At 46.1% G+C, this 21,691-nt stretch overlaps 1 protein-coding gene across 1 annotated transcript in view; it reads right to left on the bottom strand.

Annotated features, from left to right (window-relative positions):
- The window catches only part of LOC119463509 (lipase member K), a 37,441-nt gene extending 16,174 nt beyond the window's left edge, over window positions 1-21,267 (bottom strand). The window contains exons 1-8 of the mRNA XM_049655249.1: window positions 21,223-21,267; window positions 16,435-16,645; window positions 13,036-13,150; window positions 11,110-11,260; window positions 7,875-7,967; window positions 5,614-5,715; window positions 2,760-2,918; window positions 181-252 (exon numbers count right to left, since the gene is read on the bottom strand). Of these exons, the coding sequence (XP_049511206.1) occupies window positions 181-252; window positions 2,760-2,918; window positions 5,614-5,715; window positions 7,875-7,967; window positions 11,110-11,260; window positions 13,036-13,150; window positions 16,435-16,645; window positions 21,223-21,267 (948 nt within the window). The remainder of the gene's footprint in view (window positions 1-180; window positions 253-2,759; window positions 2,919-5,613; window positions 5,716-7,874; window positions 7,968-11,109; window positions 11,261-13,035; window positions 13,151-16,434; window positions 16,646-21,222) is intronic.
- Window positions 21,268-21,691: the final 424 nt, after the last annotated feature.

Below are 21,691 nucleotides of genomic sequence, written 5' to 3'. Positions count from 1 at the left end.
GCTAACGCACTACATAATAAATTCAAAATGTCCCGTAGGATTTCAGCATAAAGAAAGCCTAATGCCTAATGCCTAAGAAAGCCTAACACAAAGAATAACCTCTGAGGAGGCTGCACTTTGGTGTCTTAATTTCTAGCTTATGCACTCTGCCAAGGCTTACCCCATGAAGCACGAGCATACCTGAAAGAACTGTTCCATGTTCTTCTGCGAAGCGCCAGACGGGTAGTGGGCCATGTATACCGGTAACCTTGTCTCCATGAAAGGAAAGAGACAATAGAAGGGCATGTTTAAACTGAATTGTTCTTAGAAATTGCATAGTGACAAGAAACCATCGCTCATGGTGCGCTATATCTTACCTTTAGGATAGTATCTTCAAACATACTCCTGGTTTCAAAGTATAGATGAATGCTAGTTAGTTAGTTAGTTATGTAGGGTTTAATGGCACAGAAGCAACTGAGGCTACGAAGCGCCAACCCCAACAAATGCAGCTCTACTCCATCACACAAGCTGGTTGCAGCACTGTGGAACCGCCACAAATTTTTAGCCAATAGGAAGGCCGAATGCGCCTCGAGATGTGCTCATCCGCGCCGCGTCGTCTGATCAGCGTCTGCTTGCCATCCTGTTATTTGCTCCACGGATGTTGGATTGACGCAAAAAAATATTTTGACGCTGTAACCATAAGCTGCGTTTACATGCATGCGACAGCGGGGCTTCCTTTACCTGTTCGCTTTCCCTGCAGTTACTAATGCCTACAAATGTTCACCTGCGCCACAGCGTCTGCTCGGCGTCTACTTGACGTTTTCTCGCTACCGTCATCACGTACCATGCTAGAGCGTCGTATAGTATATTAATGATGGAGTGAAAAATTAAGCTTATATAGCGTTCCGCATCGTCAACGCGTCACCAATGCTAATGCTGTGGTGCCATCGGCTGACTAGAAATCAAAGCCATTTTTATACGGCTCGGTGCCGTGTCAGTATTCCTAGCAGCGTGAAAACAGCCGATCTCAATAATTACGACAAAACGTACCTAATGATTTGACCTCAGCTTGAGATGAGACTTGACGATGACGGATTTTGCCGCTTGTTTCTTGCTGACAGGGCTCTGGAGAGCCAGTAAAAAGCGCGAATTTGGATAGAAGCGGGTGGTCGGCGCTGTATGGGTGCTTTCATCTTTCTATAAGTGATGGCGGTTAGGGGGGCTATTACGGTTACCGGCGGCAACTGCCACAGTAAGTCTCGGTATACGACGTGCACGCGAAAAGGTCCTAATATGTCACGTATAGCTCTACCATATCATGTAGCGAGCAGAAATGAAACTCGCTAGCGTAGCCAATAATCAGCCAGTTACGCCCGGAACCATATACCACTACGCAAGGATATTGCCTGTTTACGCCTCGTACCTTCGACAGTGCTGCCACCAACTTGTGAGATGGAGTATGGTGGTGACTCACCATGGTGGCTTAGTGGTTACGGCGTTCCGCTGCTAAGCATGAGGTCGCGGGATCAAATTCCGGCCATGGCGCCCACATTTGTAACTGGACGAAATGCAAGCTTATCCGTTTAGTGTGCATTGGGTTGCACGCTCATCAACCACCGGGGGTCAAAATTATGTCTGGCTTCCCCTGATATTTAGATCGAGATTAGGGCACGTACAACCCCACAATTTATTTGTTGACCTCTTTCTCTATGCTGTTCTACATTGACAATATGCATAAAAGGCAAGACACCACTACTACTAATATTTCTTCTTAATTTGGTACCAATTTAAGAAGATTGCACCAGGTGTTGTAATAATTTGTTTTCTTACACTAAAAGTATGGTATATGAGGTTCCGATGCCCAAAATGATTCCTGAAAGCCGATCAATCTTTAGTCAGATGTGCTTTACAACAGTATCAGATCTACCACTCAGGTTTTGTGTCTATAAAATTTCCAGTTTATTTCAACTGACGACATATACATCATGTTCTACACATTTAAGTGACCGAACATTATTGTTCATGGGCCCCGAGACAAAAGTATCGAAATAAGTATACAAGTATTTGTAGCAAGAGGGAATTAGCCTGACTGAACAATTCTAACTCGGAGTACGGTTAATAAGTACCTTCTTCACATTTTTAAGCCAGGAGAAAAGAAGGAAGACATGTAATAACAGAATCCATGTTACACCAAACAACGTCACTGAAAAATCTAAGGTGAATCGAACGTAATTGCGCACATTTTTAGGAATAGAAAACTGCGTATAGATCGAGCGTTCGCTATTTCTCATAAACTAATTCAATGTCACAGTAGAAAATTCTGTTTTATTTTTTTTTGCGGGTAAGCTGAAACATCAAGGAACCAACGTAATGCATGTGATTAGGCGTAGACGCTTAGTATGCCTAGTGTCTTAAATAAACAGGAGCCTGGGCAGCGCGTTATTAAGCATAGAGCTTTTTTTTTTCGTGAACTCAAATATGGTAAATCAAATAAAACCTGCCAGGAGAGTTGTAATCCAAAACATGGTGGCCACGACCTGTTTCCGGCTCCTGCAAACGCTTCCGGTGCGTGCAGCCAGCAAGAAACGTAGCCTTCGAGATCCGCTTATGCTACTCCGAGAAAGAAGTCGCTGGGGAAGAGATTTCGAAGCCACCTACTGGCTCACCATTACACCCCCTCGACTCCCGCCACATCCTCCGAGATTTGCGCGCGCCGGCTGGTTGGAAAAGGAGCCGATCGAGGCGCGCGAATCTCAGAGGCCACGTTCTCGCTCGCTCACCAGGTTCAGCTGCGCGTGGTTGACGCCGAGGAAGTGGAACCCGGGCGTCGAGCACAGGTAGCGCATGTGCGTCGTGGTGTCGCACAGGGTGTACGACGCGTACCGGTGGCTGGGCTCGCGCACCAGGACTCGGCCGCGGTTCAGCGTCACCAGCGCCGCCTGCAACGAGGGCGAGAAGCAATTGGAGTGCAACAGTTTTGGAGCTGTCTGCCAGAGTACGGACACGTGGGCGGCAGTTCGTATTAAAACAGGGTGTGAACGGCGGAGAGTGAGTAATTATCGGGGCCGTGTTTGATGTACTTGTTCCTTTTCCTCTGTCCTGTTCGCAGTGCGCCTTTGGAAATTTACTCGTAATAAAACGTTGGAAACCTGGCAAATACGGAAACGTGCAATAAGTTTCACGAAACATTTTAAAATATTATAGTAGGGAGCTTCAGGCGTGCCTGTAAAACTCTCTAGCAGTCTAAGTCAATTATTTAATTATTTATTTATTAGGCGTTCATTCAGGGTCTGTGACCTTTACAGAAATATGCACACAAAAAGAGAGCACATATTGATGACCAGTAAGTAGTAAGTATCGTGTGGCCCAGTTTAGGAACTGGTAGCGTCGGTTATCACAGTGGTGGAGGCGCCTCATTTACACCATTAATGTTCACCAAATAGTCAGCAGGAAGTTCACCACATTGATCTGCAGTCAGCCGCTTCAATAACACCGGTACTCGCTTTGTAACGCTCTAAGATCATGAAATGTGAGAGCTGAATGGACGTTAGCTGAACATTTTTGTACATAGAAATACAATACAAAAAAAACCAATAATAAATACGAAATCAATGGAGGAGTACTGCTAAAAGCTACAACTGAAAATGCCTGTATAAATATGAACGAGCAGAAAGGAAGTAGAAGTGCTTTATGTGTAGGGTTATTCCTTTTCGGATTTTATATATTTTTTTAATTCGGGGGCTGAAAATCGGGTGCTATTTTTCAAGCTGATAATCGCAGAGAAATCTGGTTTTTGTGGAAAATTCCGAAATTCGTTTTTTTTTCGGGTTAAACTGAAAAATGTACGAATACATTACATTTGATTTTTTTTATCGAAGGGTATGACGAGCTGTATAACGCTCACGCGTTAGAACAAGGGCTCTGCTTCAAGCTGGTATTCGGGGGGACATCAGGGTTATCTAGCAAATACTCCGAAGTAAGGCGTTTGTTTGGAAATTAATAAGCAATAATGACAGCACAGAGCATTGATAACTTCTAGGAAATTATACATTTAATTCACGAAAAGCTGGTCATCAATTTTTTGCACATCCTTCTCTTTCCCTTCTATTGTGCGTGGTCGAAGGAGGATTGATAGTGCGTTTCAAAAGCTGCGTGCAGCAGGGCCGAAGCTAGGAGGCGTGCCGAGGTGGTTCCACCCCAACGGCTATTGTCGTTTGTCTTCAGCCGGCCTCTGAAGAATGTCACGGCGAGTTACTAACTCAGTGCTAGGAGCGCTTGTTGGGCGCTTGGTTGAGAGCAGCGTAGCATCCACAGTGCCGCATTCAGCTTGTGAAATGAACTATAGGTCACTAAAAAGTTGTCATGGGGTTTTGGAATTGGTGGAGAAATCGGCTTTAACCCGATTCCCCTGAAATATGTTCGGGGTGTAAAAATCGGGTAAAGTTGGGTTTTGCCCGAAAACGAATAACCTTATTTATATCGTTGTGATTATATATATATATATATATATATATATATACATATATATATATAAGTGTGTGTGTGTATGTGTGTGTGTGTGCATGTGTGTGTGTGTGTGTGCGTATGTGTGTGTGTGCATGTATAAACTTCATCTGGGCAACTAACGTTACGTGAACGTGTAAAGCCGCTAAAAAGATTGGTTTTTGCAACTAAAATACGGTTTGCGTTTTGGTATTTAGCTAACATCATGCCTAACGTATTCCAGGCAAGCGGTACGGCATGATAGTATACTACGTGTTTCTTCGCAATTGAGTTCAATTGAATTTTGAAAAGACGGAGGGCACGCGAAATCGTGGAAGTGTTTCAATTCGGAAAACAAATGTCTGACGGAGTGTGCTGGTCTAGGCTGGTTGGTACATCATTGGTAAGGGAACAAACAGCGCTAGGACGGGACGAAGTTAGTAGACAGACAAGGCGCTGAACTAACAACCACTGGTTTATTGCTGTCAAAGCAATATATACAAAGCACAGGTTCAGCGCAGAAGGCCACAAAAACACGGTTTCTGCGCCGGGAAAGGAATAAAATCATCACATCACGCGTGTCGTCAAGGCAGGTTATCATGTTTTAACAAGTAGTTAATCACGCGCGTCGTCATGGCAGGTTATCATGTTTTTAACAAGTAGTTTATCTCGCAGCTATGCAGAGAGACAGAGGGTACGCTGACGCAGGAGTTTCCGTGCGATTGAATGCAAAACGCTTCCCAAATCTCGCGTGCTCTTTGATCTTCATACCTACCTATTATTGTGCAATCTTCAAAGAGAGGTTTGCAGCCGCATTCTTTGCAGTGCTGGGCTGAATGGCTCGGTACAGACCCTTTCATTGCGTACGCATGCTCCCTCAGCCGGTCATTCAAACATCGGCCTGTTTGGCCAATGTAGCAGCGTTTGCACTTGAGTGGGATCTTATACACAACAGCACATGCGCACTCAACATGAGCTTTTCTGTGTTGCTTCTCGCAGGTTGCTTTTTTGGGGTCTTCCTTGTTTACCTTGCGGCATAGCGCCGACAACTTGTCCCTTGCGCTGAACAAAACGCGTGTGCCTATTTTTCCAGGCGACCTTCTTTAACCTATGCGAGACCCCATGGACATAGGGTATGACGGTGGTGCTCACATGAGGTCCCTTGTCTTGGGCGTCACGTCCTGCCCTCCCTCTGGTGAGGATCACCACAAGCTTTTCCGAGACACTCATCAGCAGGGCCATGGGGTACCCAGCCTGGATGAGCCGGTGCACTTGGTGCATGAAGCTGCTAGCCACCCGGTGGTGGCATGAACGGGTCAGAGCTGCTCTGAGACATGAGACGGCAATGCTTCTTTTAACTATTTTTGAGTGCGCAGACGTGAAGGGGAGAATACTTTTCTTCAAGCGGGGGTTGTAAGCCCAACAAACGTGTTCCCTTTCTAGCGGTATCTCTAGGTCGAGAAACCTTATCTTATTATCGGAGGGATGGTCGATCGTTAGTTCTAAAGGTTTCATTACCGATTGAAAGATGTCGAAAATTTCGTTAGCACGCGAGAGTTGACCTGTTCCGTCAGTTTTGTGTAGCACAAGGAAATCATCCACAAAGCGAAATACTTTTGTTACGCTGGTCGGTAGTAGGCAGCCCATGAGGCTTCTGTCAAAACGTGCTAGCACAAGGTTACTAAGAACAGGAGCAATACAAGATCCAATGCACACGCCATCCCGTTGGATGAAAATGGCACCATTGTAGCTTATGAACGTCGACTCGAGGTAAAAACTAAGAAGCTCTAAAAACTTGTCAATATGTATACCACATGCATTCTGAAACTTAGTGGTCTTAGCAACCTTAGTGGTACTTAGCAACCTTGTGCTAGCACGCTTTGACAGAAGCCTCATGGGCTTCTGTCAAAGCTTGCGGATGATTTCCTTGTGCTACACAAAACTGACGGAACAGGTCAACTCTCGCGTGCTAACGAAATTTTCGACATCTTTCAATCGGTAATGAAACCTTTAGAACTAACGATCGACCATCCCTCCGATAATAAGATAAGGTTTCTCGACCTAGAGATACCGCTAGAAAGGGAACACGTTTGTTGGGCTTACAACCCCCGCTTGAAGAAAAGTATTCTCCCCTTCACGTCTGCGCACTCAAAAATAGTTAAAAGAAGCATTGCCGTCTCATGTCTCAGAGCAGCTCTGACCCGTTCATGCCACCACCGGGTGGCTAGCAGCTTCATGCACCAAGTGCACCGGCTCATCCAGGCTGGGTACCCCATGGCCCTGCTGATGAGTGTCTCGGAAAAGCTTGTGGTGATCCTCACCAGAGGGAGGGCAGGACGTGACGCCCAAGACAAGGGACCTCATGTGAGCACCACCGTCATACCCTATGTCCATGGGGTCTCGCATAGGTTAAAGAAGGTCGCCGGAAAAATAGGCACACGCGTTTTGTTCAGCGCAAGGGACAAGTTGTCGGCGCTATGCCGCAAGGTAAACAAGGAAGACCCCAAAAAAGCAACCTGCGAGAAGCAACACAGAAAAGCTCATGTTGAGTGCGCATGTGCTGTTGTGTATAAGATCCCACTCAAGTGCAAACGCTGCTACATTGGCCAAACAGGCCGATGTTTGAATGACCGGCTGAGGGAGCATGCGTACGCAATGAAAGGGTCTGTACCGAGCCATTTAGCCCAGCACTGCAAAGAATGCGGCTGCAAACCTCTCTTTGAAGATTGCACAATAATAGGTAGGTATGAAGATCAAAGAGCACGCGAGATTTGGGAAGCGTTTTGCATTCAATCGCACGGAAACTCCTGCGTCAGCGTACCCTCTGTCTCTCTGCATAGCTGCGAGATAAACTACTTGTTAAAAACATGATAACCTGCCTTGACGACACGCGTGATGTGATGATTTTATTCCTTTCCCGGCGCAGAAACCGTGTTTTTGTGGCCTTCTGCGCTGAACCTGTGCTTCGTATATATTGCTTTGACAGCAATAAACCAGTGGTTGTTAGTTCAGCGCCGTGTCTGTCTACTCACTTCGTCCCGTCCTAGCGCTGTTTGTTCCCTTACCAAATGTCTGACAATGGCGTATCCGTCTCCTCTATTTCAGCGCTTGACTGAGGAATATATTTCCTTGATGTTGCCGTTGTTTGAGCGCATGGGCGCGCAGTGTGGCCTTTTTGTATTTATCCGCTGTTTTTTCTTTAAAAATCCCGTTTATCAGTCAGCGTTTGTCTTGTATGCTTCCTGCCGTGTTTCTCGCCAATTTGCTCTGCCTCAAGAACATACATAAATACTCATCTCCGGTTGCTACTTATGCTGCTGACGGCATCGCTGTTACGGATGCGGCGTACGAATCTCAGCCTACCACGGCCGCTAGTTCGACGAGCATTTAGCGGACAAGCGGCATTCACTCACCGTAAGAAGGGGAGACCACGGCGTGATGTGCCTGGCGGGGCTCCTCAGGTGAGTCACGTTGCCGATTGGTGCCAGAGCCAGCAAAAGCCGCATCTGCCGTAGATATAGCGTGCACCTGTTTAGATAAACCATCCAAACAATCGGAATAGCGATGCATGCAGAAGTATTTTTTTTATATCGGGTCACATTTATCAGAAACGGTGCATCATCATAGAAATAAAGAAATAACAAAGCCGATGAAAACGCAGGGTAAAATAATTGTTATGTTGAAATGGAAATATATTTTTACACTTGTGAAAAGTGATCTTCTGTCCACATAACCACCAATGACTGTTTGCAAGGCTGGGCAGTACAATGCGTAGTACTGGTACACTACTTAAGCCGCAAGACATCTAAATCTCTTCACATCAGGTGTGTGAATGTGAGGAAAGAAAAATCGGAAAATATGCCAGGGCGAGAATATATTCAAGAACAAAAGATGTGGTGTATAGCCAGTTGTATACTTTTGAAGGAGAGGTGCAAATATGTGTTAGGACGTTTTCTGCAACCCATGTCCTCAGATATTTCTTAAATGATTCTATGGTAGTTAATTTCGAGTAAACACTTATTAAAGTTTAATGGTTCATAAAAAAGCACAATTTTCCCCCGTAAACAGTATAGACCGTGTTCTCAAGTTGACACAGGGTTTGGTGTTGTACAATAATTTTTGTTTTGTCTTCGCAAGAATATTGCCCATGAGATACATCTAGTGTGAGTTATTTAGCTGCAGGATGCCTCTCACGATATCTCATGCATAAAGAGCATGCATAATGGAACCACATCGTGTTATGTGGTTCGATAAGCGATTGCACCGGCAATTTATAAGATGCAGTCAATTATTTTTACTTCATACGGAGAAGCCAAACGATAAATAGTCGTGCAATATTTAACAATTGACTGTTATAAGCTTTAGTACTGCGGTTACAATAAATACTAAAATACACCAACTGCCCTTAGAAAAATTGCTACATAATCTAATGAGTGTCCAAAGACTCCGCATTACCGAATATCATTCATAAATACCTAACAGCGCGTGACAGATCCAATGGGGAACAAATACTGAAGCGAGAAGGGCTCGTATGTAGGTAATATAGATGCGAAGGCGCAATGGTCTCATGAAGGCTATGGAAGGAGAAAATACTTGTTTTGGCGCATTTATACAGATTTTCCTTGCTCCAAACCAATGAAAGCGGCAGTGCATATGGGATTGAATTTTTCTGGCAACACCATTACACGTTAAACCGATAGTGCCAATACTGTCTAATTCCGCGTGTAAAACAGTTTGGCTTTACTGCAAGTGTTGAAAGAGTGTAAAAGGGACCCTGAAAGGATTTAGACAATTTTGTACAAACGTACTCAGTCGTTAGAACAGGTCCTCGTGATCATTAAGTGACACAGGTAAGCGTTCCGTGTAAAGCAAGTAATTTATTATACGGTGTTGAAAATGTACATCGCTACCGATTGCAGCGGCGCCGCTCCCCTGAGTTTTCAACCACCCCGTCGCCATGTACGTAGGGGGGGGGGGGGGGGGCGCATGTGACTTCGGTCGGGCGAGCTATCCAGTTGGCGGCCCACGTTGCGACATCGATTTATATTTCGAAGTTTATGGTGAACAAATGTTGTTCGTAATAGAAGGTTGGTTAATCTGTTTCTACAAGTAAGTAACAAAAAGAGAATACACAACGACAATCTTTCACTACACTCGATCAGTTCCGGCAAATGTGCAAATTTCGACTACTCGTCTGACAACGTTCTCCGTGTGGACGCGAGCTGCACGATCATTGTTGGTCTCGAGGTTTCTTTTGGCGAGGACCGTGAATCGTCCTTGCTTCGTTGTGGGCAGCAAATCTAGCGGTTGGCGACAAGGCAACCTGCGGCATCGTGCAAGGCAACAGGCGAGTGGAGTGATTGCAGCGCATAGGACTGTTGGTATCCGATCGGCGCTAGTCTGTACGCGTTTGCGGCCGTCACTTCACGCATTACTACCACAATAGAGAGTTTTAGCGTGTCCGGTATTCCGGTAAATGCAGGCGGACGGGACGTTTTGCAGGATGGGCGGAAGCGCAAACCTGAGCGCCCTGCAGGGTGCAGCCACTTGGAGGCGAAGAGCTCAACCAGACAAACACAGAGCCGATATGGCAGTCACCATGTGTAGTCGACTTTGCTGCTGGTGTAAATTTTGCGCAGCTGTGTAATCATGAACACGTTGTCTTTTTAAATATTTAGGATGCTTTACACTTGGTTAGAACAACATCAGCTCTGTGTTTGGCTAGGTGAGCGGCCTTCACGGTGCAGCCAGGTGGCTGCACCGTGAAGACCGCTCACGTTTAAGCAGCCCGTCCGTCGCAACACCCAGCTTGCCTGCGCTTACCAGAATACCGGACACGCTCGGCGCTATGACAGAGTGCTCGCAACGCACGCTACTTGGATAGCTATTGCTGGAGATCGACGGCCAGGCGCGTCTAGCGGAGAGGTTGAAGAGGCTTCGCGCGCTGGCTCCAATACACCGGAAGTAGACGACATGACGTCACCTCATGACGCACAGCCAGCTAAGGCGGAGCTTAGGCCTGATCGCTCGGCGAATGACTTGAGAAGGAAAAACATGGCTAAGGCGGTGGGTAACTTGTAATGTTCCGTAGCTCTCTTAACATCAGACGCTTGACTTAAATTTTGCCGCGAATGTTTTACTGTAGCTGTAGCCTACGCGTCTGCAAAATTCGTCCGAACAGTTTCAAGCACCCTTCAAAGGCAGAAAAGAAAATATAGAAATCAGGAAATAATTAGAGGACGAAAACACAACTTGCCAAAGGTGGGAGACGAACGCAAACTTTTCGTGTTACGAGTGCAGTGCTTTACCGATCAAGCTACAATGGCGGCCATTCTCCCGTACGCTTTCTTGGAGATTTACGTATGGGCACAACATTGGCAGTAAGGGTGCTAGGCAGCGCCCCCTCACGGAGAAGGCGATGGATGTGTAACATCCTTGTAACCGCCGCCGAGACGTTATACGTGGGCTAGTAGCAGCCAGGTGACCAATAAACACTCGTGGGCTCTCTCGTAGCATCATAAGTGTCGAAGGCGAGGCCCTCGCTATGCGCTGAGCGAGAAGTATAAGAGAAGTGTCGAGCCCGTTCTTCTCGCACACGAAACTTCACGAATGACAAGAGTTCCACAAAAAATGTGCTATGACGGTAACCTTGGCGTTGTATTCCGGCTTCTCGGAGAGTGTGACCCACGCGGCCGCGTTGGCCTGCGAGAACCCCACGTAGAAAAGCTCGCTCCATCCCGTCAAGGTGAGCACGTAGTCTACCAGCGCCGGAATGTCGTAGAGGCCCACTTCGTCGAGCCTGCGAATGGAGAATGTGCATTGTTATCGACATCCGTCGCTTGCAGCCGCACTCTTCGATCCACGAATAGCGCGCATGCCCCCATTGACCGGTTACGAAACACACCTACTAGCCCCTACCGCGTTTGTCAAAATTTTGGAACCACGAAAGTTGGTTAATGTCATTATGCACCCGCCGCGGTTGCCTAGTTGCTGTGGTGTTGGGCTGCTAAGCATGAGGTTGTGGCATGAAATCCCGGCCACGGCGGCCACATTTTGATGTGGGCGCAATATGGCCCACATAGATTTAAGATTTAGGTGCACGTTAAAGAACCTCAGGTGGTACAAATTATTCCGACGACGTGTCTCATGGCTATGACACGTCCATTCGTGGTAATGGCACGTAAAACCTCATAATTTTAATGACAATATGAAACCTGGTCGTAGCACTAGGAAGACGAAGAGAACCAGGAAATGACGTTGCGTCTACTTTTCAGGACCCAAACAAGGGGTTGATAACAACCCCGTGACTGGACGCGAAAGCGTCAAATGGCCCGTTGACCGAAAATGCCGGCGTTTGTACTCTGTATCAGCGAAACGGCACAAGTCCCATTGGCTGTGACGCTACGTCACGCGCGCACCTCAACAAATTCCCATTGGCACTGACGCCACTTCACGAGTGCCTCGACGGAGCAGAGCGGGCGATCGTGTTCACCTGATGTAGCGATAGCGTGCCAAGTGTTGCGTGAGGGGAGAGGCCATCGCTGCGACGCCACGTTACCGTTGCGCTCGCTCTCGGCAGCCGGCGCGCGGTGCCGGAGCCAGCACCGCAGGCTACTGCTGCTTGCTGGCTTGGGTAGCACGTACGGAAGTCGAATTCACTGAGTTTATCGCTCCTAAGTGTTTTTTCAATCTGCTGGCGACCTTCGCTAATGACAAATCCAGCATCGGGATTCGCTTGAATTTCATCTTGCAATTAATTCTAGTGCAATAGTTAATTTATAAATACGGGCCCAAATTTCTTACCGGTTGAGCTACAGGTTTAGTTACACTGCGATCGTAGTTGTTCGCAATTTGATCGACATTGATGTCGGTCACATCCATGTAGACTTACTCAACGTTGTGAAGCAGGTAGAACAAGTAAAAAAAAAAACAGTTCAACGAGCATATAAGAAGAGATTCATATGTCTCCCTATTTCACCAATTAAATAATCTGCGTGCAGCCTCACGGTCGCGATAATAATAAAGCCAACAAGGTCACCCGTTCTCCTTCTTCACATGGCAACCCACCTACTTCTCAACCTCTGATCCCCACCCGCCCTTCTTGCTAGCCGGAAAACCTCTTCAACGACGAGACACACGTCCTTTATTTCACCCGTGAGTATGTTCTTTTCATCGGAATGTAACTCTGGTGAAGGAAGTCTATATTTGGGGCTGCGGTGAGCCTTACCTCTTCTTGTAACTAGGACTGTGGACCAGCACCTGAAGACCCTATGACGTGTCCGACTCTGCAGCAGATGCTCGCGATCTTCAGTAGCCGTCTCCAAGAACAAGGACCACAAGATACAGAGAGAGAGCGCGCTCAGAGGTGCCGGGATACAGACAGACCAGGACACGGAATACATGTGGGTTATAATGAGCGATAAGTTCCCCAGGCAATTTATGCAGCCCCTTACGAAACAGGCCTGCGTGCATTTATTTAACCATATTATGCCATATGTGAAACCTTGTTATAAAAAAAAAACGAGAAAAAAAAGCTCTCAATGTCAAGTGGAAGTATGTACTGATATACATTACCCGAAGTTCCAGTATTTCGTATCTTCATCGGTGAGATGAAGGTGTTGGCGTGCATACGGCGTTCCTCTAAGGTTTGCCAGCCATACATCGTAACCGGCATCCGCAAGGAGAAAACCTGCGCGGTAAATTTCACATCATTAATGTGCATACCTAGGTAACAGTTTCACATAGACGAACTGATATTTCTAAAATAAATGTGATTTAGAGAGTTTGCCGTATGACAGTTCATTTGGCAGTTCAACAATGAGACAAGGTTAGCCGATCCCGGACATAGTGCAGTCTGCGGTGCAATGTGCTTAATTTTCGATTATGTTGCCGGCCTTACTTTAACATTACCTAACCTGCGACTAATTCTCGCTTCTTTTCTTGTTGAGGCTTACACTTGGATACTTGTTGCGACTCGCTACTACGCTTTGGCGGGTGGAAATGGGCGTTCTTTTTTTCTGTGGAAGTAGTTACGATATATCCGAGATCTCAGATGCGCCAAACCCATGCGAATTATGAAACTAAAACCTTGTTAAAACCTGCTAAAAACTACCATGTATGGCGCAGTTTTTGTAAATGACGCAAAAATGACCGACATCTGTAAAAGCAGACATGAAATGCGCATCACTGCATGTGCGATAAGGTTTGCTTATGAAATGCCCCTGTCCATTGGTCAGACCGGGAGACGTCTTAATAACAAGCTGAGGGATCATTATGAGCAGGTTCAGGCGATAGTTGTGTCGTTGTTCTGCCAAGCACACGCACCACACACGGACACGCATTTAGATATGCACGCAGACACACATAAGCACGCGCGCAGCCACGTGCAGCTCACACACACGTACACACATATTGCACACATATGTAGCGGTGCGACTGCCACCTCCAGAGCCGGTGAACAAGACGGCTCACGTGCATGTAGCGCGAGAATAGAAGAAGCTACACTCTAAAAACGTTTACACGCTTTGGGTTGTATCTTGTCCCGAAACAATAATCTTCATCTGTCTTGTCCGCATTTCCTTTCTTTAACGCTGCGAGCCCGGTACTTCCTAGTCACGAAAGGCTTGCGCGTTGTCAGCGTGACACAGCATTCTCGACAGGAAAGTAGCGAGCACGCACACATACATGCACACACTCGTAAATGTACACACAAATGTACACGTATACACACGCACATACACACACGTACGCGCACACACTGACTTATTGACAAACGCAAACACTGGCCATGTCTCGTGTTTTTAAATCCTGCCTTCTATAATTCAATCATTTGCATCGTTATGAAATTTATGGTCATCGCCATAACCTTCCCGAAGTGCATTCAGTTACCTGCTACTCGTCTAGCTTGGCGAGGAACAGAAAAAAAGGTGCATCCTGGTAGGTCGTGCGACTGACCTTGTGGTAACCATGTTGTGGATGCCGGGATAGATTCAAACGAAAAGGCATGTAAGGACAGAAGTGGGCAAAGACTGTCAACATTTTAACGCTAACTTCGAACAATGTAATTGATGAGAGTGTAACGGCATGCGATGTTAACCAACTTTTTTGCAGATTGTATAATGTCCATCATTTGAATCAGTCAGATATTAACATACAGGTGAAAGGTCATTTTGATTCCGAATCTGCAGAACCTTGGCACTCTTTGCCCTCCGCGCAAGCATCTTTTCGTTCGAGACCCATACAAATCACCATTTTTCTTCTCTCTTTTTAGCGTTGGCTTTTCATTCGTAAGTGCTGATTGCCAGCCGCTTTCGCTAATGACACATTCAACAACACCATTTGCTAACGCCTGCTTCTAAAAACAGTTTTAGCTAAGTACGTTTTTGTGAATTCGGCCCCAGAGTTTTTACTTCTGGGCAGAGCTGCTTATTAATATAAACAACACCAGTATCATCATGACATAAATTGTGAGGGCCAGATTTTCTTCTCAGTTTCTTGTAGGATGCAGTCTCTTACAGAACAGGACGAACACTTGAGCCCTACTTTTAGCCAATCGTAGTTTCGGCTCGGAACTCGGTGCATGACATCGATGTTAACCGAGAAAGAGCAATGGCATGTTTTTCACCAATGGACTGTACCACCTCAAATATATACTCATTCTGTTTAAAAAGAAGCCCTTTAATTTTCAAATGTTCATGCCGGGTACACTGCTTGAACTTCAGTAGTGCGAGTGATTTCAAGAGAACTTCCCAGTTCACCGTTTCCGTTCTTTAGTAGAGCCTGTTCTGTTTTTGATGACCTAAAGTAGACTTCAAATCCTCGAAATTAGAGCTGAGAAAATTCAGCGATTGCTTGATCCCCTTTGTCTGATTCCGAATACCAGAACTATGCGAGTCCACTTTTGTTGATAGTTCTGCTAGAAATTTAGCAAGCTCTATAATCGTGTTTGGTGTTTTTTCAGTCATTTTCAAACCTGTGTGGCTACAATACCACTCTTGGCAGTGGAATATCGAGAAGTGATATAGTATGAAGCAGCGAGCCACCGCAGCACCAGCAGGCAAGCAGCTCGTGAGGAAGAAATTGCAGGTTGATGAGTAGATGTCGGCTGAGATACGTGAAAGAAGTTCCAACAATATTCATTGGGTTGCACATTTTTGAGGCAGTAAAGGGCAATAGTAAAGCAGACAAGATTCGCAGATTACTCATCTGAGCCCCCTCCCTGGAATGTTTTTTTTTCTTCCCGCGAAACGAGACGGCCTATTGAGGCTAGTTAACATCGAAAATTTCCATTCACACCTTGTTACTGATTTTATTAATGTGATTTGGCATATCCTAAAATATATTCGCGCATTTACGCTTTAAAACAAACAAACAAATATGCCGGTACTATGCACTGTGCTTTTCTAGGCTTCTGTGCGAAGCATAACATGGCCGCTATGATGTAAGGATTTCTTTCGCTCCATTCTGTTTCTTTGTTATGATAAACCGTTCGTGGCTGGCCGATCCCGTTGATAATGTACGCCGAGCGGCGCTCGGACCACTGGCGAATCACTAAAAGCAGCAGCATCGGAACAGAATCGTTACATTATTCTGGCCCTTACCTCCTTCTCGTACGAAGCGATAGCCACTTGGCTGATATGGTGGATGGTAGGGAAGGAATAGGATCTAACGAAAGGGAATCCTCGCGTTTCACCGGCCAAAATTTCTAGGCGATTTCTAGGTAATTTTTTACTGATGTAACACTAGCTACACTTAATCCCTTAAAATGTGATGTGTAGTGAGTGACTGCTAGTCATACTTTATTTTCTATCATTTCCGTCGACAGTCCCGTGCATATTTCTGAGCCACTGCACAATGTACTTTTAGCGGCCAATCAGTGCTTGTGGTGATCCGCTCTTCTGTCGTTCTTGTATTTTCTGCGCCAACCCATTGTTCGTCTAAAACGAACCAGGAGAGCGAAGCGAGCCGTCTCACCTAGGCTTTGGTGCGGGTAGTTGATGACCCACTCGACAGCCGAAGAGAGGAATCCGTGCACTAGAATCACGGGTGGCCTTCGGCTCCGAGTAGGAGGAAAGAGGCTGACCCACCGGCCGTGCGGGATGCGTTGCATCGACAGCACGTAGCTGTCCTGCGTGGTGACTTCGAACTCCTGGCATTGGTAGCCCTTGCTACGGATCAGGTCCGCCTGCGAGCACGGGCGAGTGCGTTGGCGACTTGCCTTACGCATAGAGAAATTAATCCTACTGAACTGTCATCGTTCATTAGTATCTACACGAGGGGGGACAGATCACACGGTGTATTCTATCCCACTGTCGTGAAATTTAGGTATAACACTGGGTAGAATGCAGTAGTTGCAATTTGGATAAACGCTGGTCATTACAACAAATTTGTGCCAAGGATTAATAATATCGTACATACTAGACATTTTTTATTTGTGAGCCGTCCATTTATACAAAGTTGAATTGTCGATTAGGACTACTGAAGGTTGAGCAATTTGGTTGGAATTTATGGTGCAGAAAGGGCAGGGCATGCAAATGCGGCCTTTATGTAAATGATAATGCCAGTATTGATCACAATTCCAGGTGCAATAATTATGCAGACGACACTACTTTATATTTCACAGGAACCGATGTTATGATTCTGCAGCGGCGCAGGCCACAGTGCGCTTAAATTCGTTGTAGAAATGGTGGACCTGTTTATAAATTTCCATTGAAAAAACAAAAACCGTGCTCTTCCGACCAAATAAATAATCATGTGCATGAATCTAGCCTTCCCCTCAGAATTGGTTCCTCTGACAGTGAAATAGCTCCTGCAATGAAAACACTTGGCATGCAGTTTGAACAACACATGTCCTGACATGGCCACATTTCAGTGATCTCTAGCCGAATTTATAAAATTGCAGATTCTTTGTTGATGTTGCGCTAGGCAATGCCACTCTTCATTAAAAAAAGTCAAATTTTCTATTTATTTTTCCGAACTACTGTTTACTGGATTTTCATTCATTCATGAACTACACACTATTAAAAAACGCACAGCACGTAGTGTTGCTAGTTTACCCTACGATGCCACATTGTCCTGATTTTGAGGAACTCGATATAACTGCCCTAGCGCAACTGTACAACAAAATACAAATGTGTCTCTAGCCCATTCAAATATAAAACAGTCTAATTCTTCACAAATCTTGTAATTTAAAGCATGCCTTGCTTAATTCAGCACATTCCCAGTAACAATATTTGGTATACCAGAAGACTTACGATCATCACATGTTATCTACCATGTGACATTATTGTTAAGTCGCTCCTTTATTATGAAATAATCACGTAATCCAAGTGTGCTTCTGAGTGTACTCACATTATATAGTGTCTTATATAACTTGTGCATTTTAGTATATATTTCAGTAATGACTAAAATTGCTATAACAAATTTACTTCTCAGTGCCTTCCTTTTCTATGATTGTAATTCCATATTTGTTTGGCCTTGGCATGTCGCGCTTGGTTTATTTTTCTATTGTTTTATTGCCGCCGTGTGATTACTTTATTTGTAATTTTTTACAGCGAATCTGTTATGGGCTAGGTTCCCCAGGATCGTGTCCGCGCGTCGAAAAAACTATCATCATGAGCATTGGCTCGAGCATCGTCGTCTTCTTGCGCAGCTGGCTCGTTGGTGCTAGTCGCTTTGCGCTCGTGCCGTTGGATGCCGCGCCGAGCACGACCGCGTGCTGGGAAGCGCAGATCGCGACCGTAGACCAACCGGCATGTAAAATTTTGGCTCCCTGTGCGTGGCAGTTTCCTGCCAGTTGTGCCATGCCACAGGTGTCAAAACGGATGACTAGCATGATTGCTAGGTCATGACATACAATAACGTCACATGCTGGCTTGTTACGTCACGAATAACGATAATAACCCACCGTGGTTGCTCAATGGTTATGGTGTTGGGCTGCCGAGCACGAGCTCGCGGGATCGAATCTCGGCCACTGCGGCGGCATTTCGATGGGGGCTAAATGCATAAAACACCCGTGTACTTAGATTTAGGTGCACGGTAAAGAACCCCAGGTGGTCGAAATTAATCGGGAGGCCCCCATTACGGCGTGCCTCATAATCAGATGGTGGTTTTGGCACGTAAAAACCCATAATTTGTGTTTTAATTTGATTAACGATAATAAAATCACGTGTAGCGCATACCAGCATTGCATATGCTGGTATGAGCCAGGGACAAGAAAGAAAGAAAGAAAGAAAGAAAGAAAGAAAGAAAGAAAGAAGGAAGTTAAGAAAGAAATCACGTGTGGCTCATACCCGCGTTGGATATGTGGGTATGAGCCGCCGAGAGCAGGAGCGGGAGAGATCTCACAGGATCCTGACGAAGCCGTGCAGTGTGCCGCGGCTGTGAACGCTGTGGCTCATACGATAGTCTATGACGATGGGGCGGACTTGGCGCCGCAAACGCACTACTTGGCCATCGCGCCGGGCGAAAACAAGACACCGGTGTCCTTGCTCTTTGACGAACACGCCGAAGACGCTCAATATAGTCAGTAGTGATAATATATAAATTCACTATAGCAATATTCTCTACAACAGACCCACCATAGTCACAGCTTGGCTGGCTTCCATCTTCACAGTAGTGGAAGGGCTCTGAATTTTTATGTATGTGCCACAATATCGCCAGATTTTTTCAAACGCCAATAGGGGCTAAGCACATATGTCCTTCATAAATTTCTTCCATGAAAGAGTGGTAAACAAGAAAACGAATTATTATGTATAAGGTTCTTAGATTTCAACCCACGTATCATGACTATAGTCGTTCAAGAAATTCCTGTTTCCTGTCATATTGCTCACGGCTGTACCACCTCTCCAGGTATTCGGGCACAGTGGCTAGCTCAACACGAGGAAAACGTGCTTCTAGTAAGCGTGTAACGTGCATAACAAAGCCTGTGCTCATGTTGTGCGCACACAGCTTTGTGAGCGAGGATTTAAGGCATGACGTCGGTATTGCATTTTTTTTAAACTTTGGAACTCGGCAAATGTTTCGATTATTAAAAAACAGTGCTACGCACGTGCATAATAATGAAATTAAGTGGGGGCAACGCTTCACTTACTGGTGTTCTAAAGGCATCCGGTTGTCGCGGCTCAAGGATGCCCCACGCGAACTTGTAGCACAAGCACCAGCACAACAAGGCCTTCACAGAGAATCGCGTGCACAGCGGGGTTAGCACACGCGAGTGGTCAGCGCGCATCCTCGTTTGTGCCTCGTTCTTCCTAGCGTCGCCGGAACGCGCGCGGACGCGTTCATGTGAGCAGCATTTCAACTGCCGTGCTCGGCTTCCATGGCGCTCACAACACAAACAAGCGCACAGGTCAGTGGAAGAAGACTCGTTTTGTAATTCGCGACGTCGCGCTCTCCCGATCACACGTCCTTCTTTACTAATTTGGTGCAGCGTTGCAGGAGATACGATTAGCGCCAGCTAATCGGGTGCAGCAAGAACAGATGCCTTAGCACGTGACGACGCTTCCTCATTGGCCATTGTACCTGCGTTGGTCAATGTAAACCGGTGTTGGTCGCCAGTGTCGGTGGGAGTAGGCTCCCGGTTGACCGGTGCAAGCCGCCGCGTTCACAATGCTGCATGCAATTACTTCGGCCGAATAATGGCTGCGAAACGAGGTAACAGCGCTGCTTCGGACCTCCTATCCCTGCAGCCTTTGCTCAACCGATAAGTCCTAATTTCCCAGGCTCTGCGAAGAATTTATACAGTAACAAAAAAAAAAAAAAAAAGCGTGCACAGCAGGTATTCAGTAGAGGGAGGAGGAGTGGGGACACTTACGTTCGTCGAGATGAAAAAATAGGCGTCCTGGCCGGCAAGTGATGGAGGTGAGCTAGTTTCGTTTGTGTGTGTTTTAATGGCTCACGCTTTGCATTGCTTTGCACACAAAATGGCTCAGTGAATGAGGATGCGCCGCAGAATCTAGGGCAGTGCCGTCGACATTGTAAACTGCGTGCACTGTAATGGTTCGCAGGTCGCTTCCTTCACAGGTCGCCTTTCACAGGTGACTTACGCCCGCGTCGTGCACGGGTTAACTATCACCGGTGCTTCTTAAGGGAGCGGGAAAAATAATGAGATAGCTGCATGCATGGGAGAACGCGCATGCGCTGGCGCGTCTCCTGACAGCAGATGTGGGCCACTATAATGCGATTCGATGTACAGTCGGCAATCGAAGTTTACGGGACACGACTTCCACCACAAAGTAAAATTTTTGCTATGCTAAAGCGTGCCGCTTAGAACTTTACCTAAAACTGAATATGTTGTAAATACTACTAAAACTTTGAATTCCGGGCCATTTGACAGGCTTCGCTAGAATTCAGCCTTTTCCGCAAGTCCCGCGTACCACAATTTCTCCTCTTTCTTGCTTTTGATGTAGCCGATGGTGCACTTCCGCCAACGTTGAAGAATCCCATAGATTTCCTTGGTTGAGTGTTTTGAATATATTGATTGGCTGAATGACTAGGTTTATTACGCCCCTCCCCCCCCCCCCCCCCAAAGGAAAAAAAAGTGACACAGGAGATATGAGAGACGTCCTAGCGGAAGGATTTGGATGGATGGATGGATGGATGGATGAATGAATGGATGGAATTTTGGATGGATGGATGAATGGATGAAAGGAAGGGTATATTGAGGGAAGGAAATGCTAACTAACCGGCGTCTGGACGGACGAATGGTATGAAGGATGGAAGAAGGGAATGGTTGGACGGATGGATTTTGTTTGCATTTACTTTCGAAACAGGTTGGTAGTTGGTGCCGCCAAGCTCGTCCGCCATGTTTATGAAAATCTCAGCGCTGGTAAACAGGCCATCGAATATCAACGGACTTCACTGTCTAAAAAAATATACTGTTCTTTTCAATACGTTCTCGCGGTCTGTATCAATCAATTTGTTTATTTCCGTCTTTCGTGTACACGATACAACGGAAATAGGTGGCAAGAGAGAAAAGCTGCTTTTTCGCAGCTTGACTGAGCTCTTGCCAGCCGTGCCAGCCGTGCCACCCGTCACATATCATCCAGCTGTTTTGTAGTAGTTTCCAGCGCTAATTTCATCCACTCTTTCCCTGCTACCTTTTAAACTTAAGGCTTCGGACAGGGGAACTATGTCTTCATTTACATCTTCATGGATACTGCGACTTGCTAACAAAACACTGTCAATAGTTTCTACCCGCCGCGGTGGCTTAACGGATATATATGGTGTT

Source organism: Dermacentor silvarum, chromosome 9 (genome assembly GCF_013339745.2).
Source record: "Dermacentor silvarum isolate Dsil-2018 chromosome 9, BIME_Dsil_1.4, whole genome shotgun sequence".
Lineage (NCBI taxonomy): Eukaryota > Metazoa > Arthropoda > Arachnida > Ixodida > Ixodidae > Dermacentor > Dermacentor silvarum.
The sequence above is the reverse complement of the archived record's forward strand: the minus strand, read 5'-3'. Positions and strand labels throughout refer to the sequence as shown.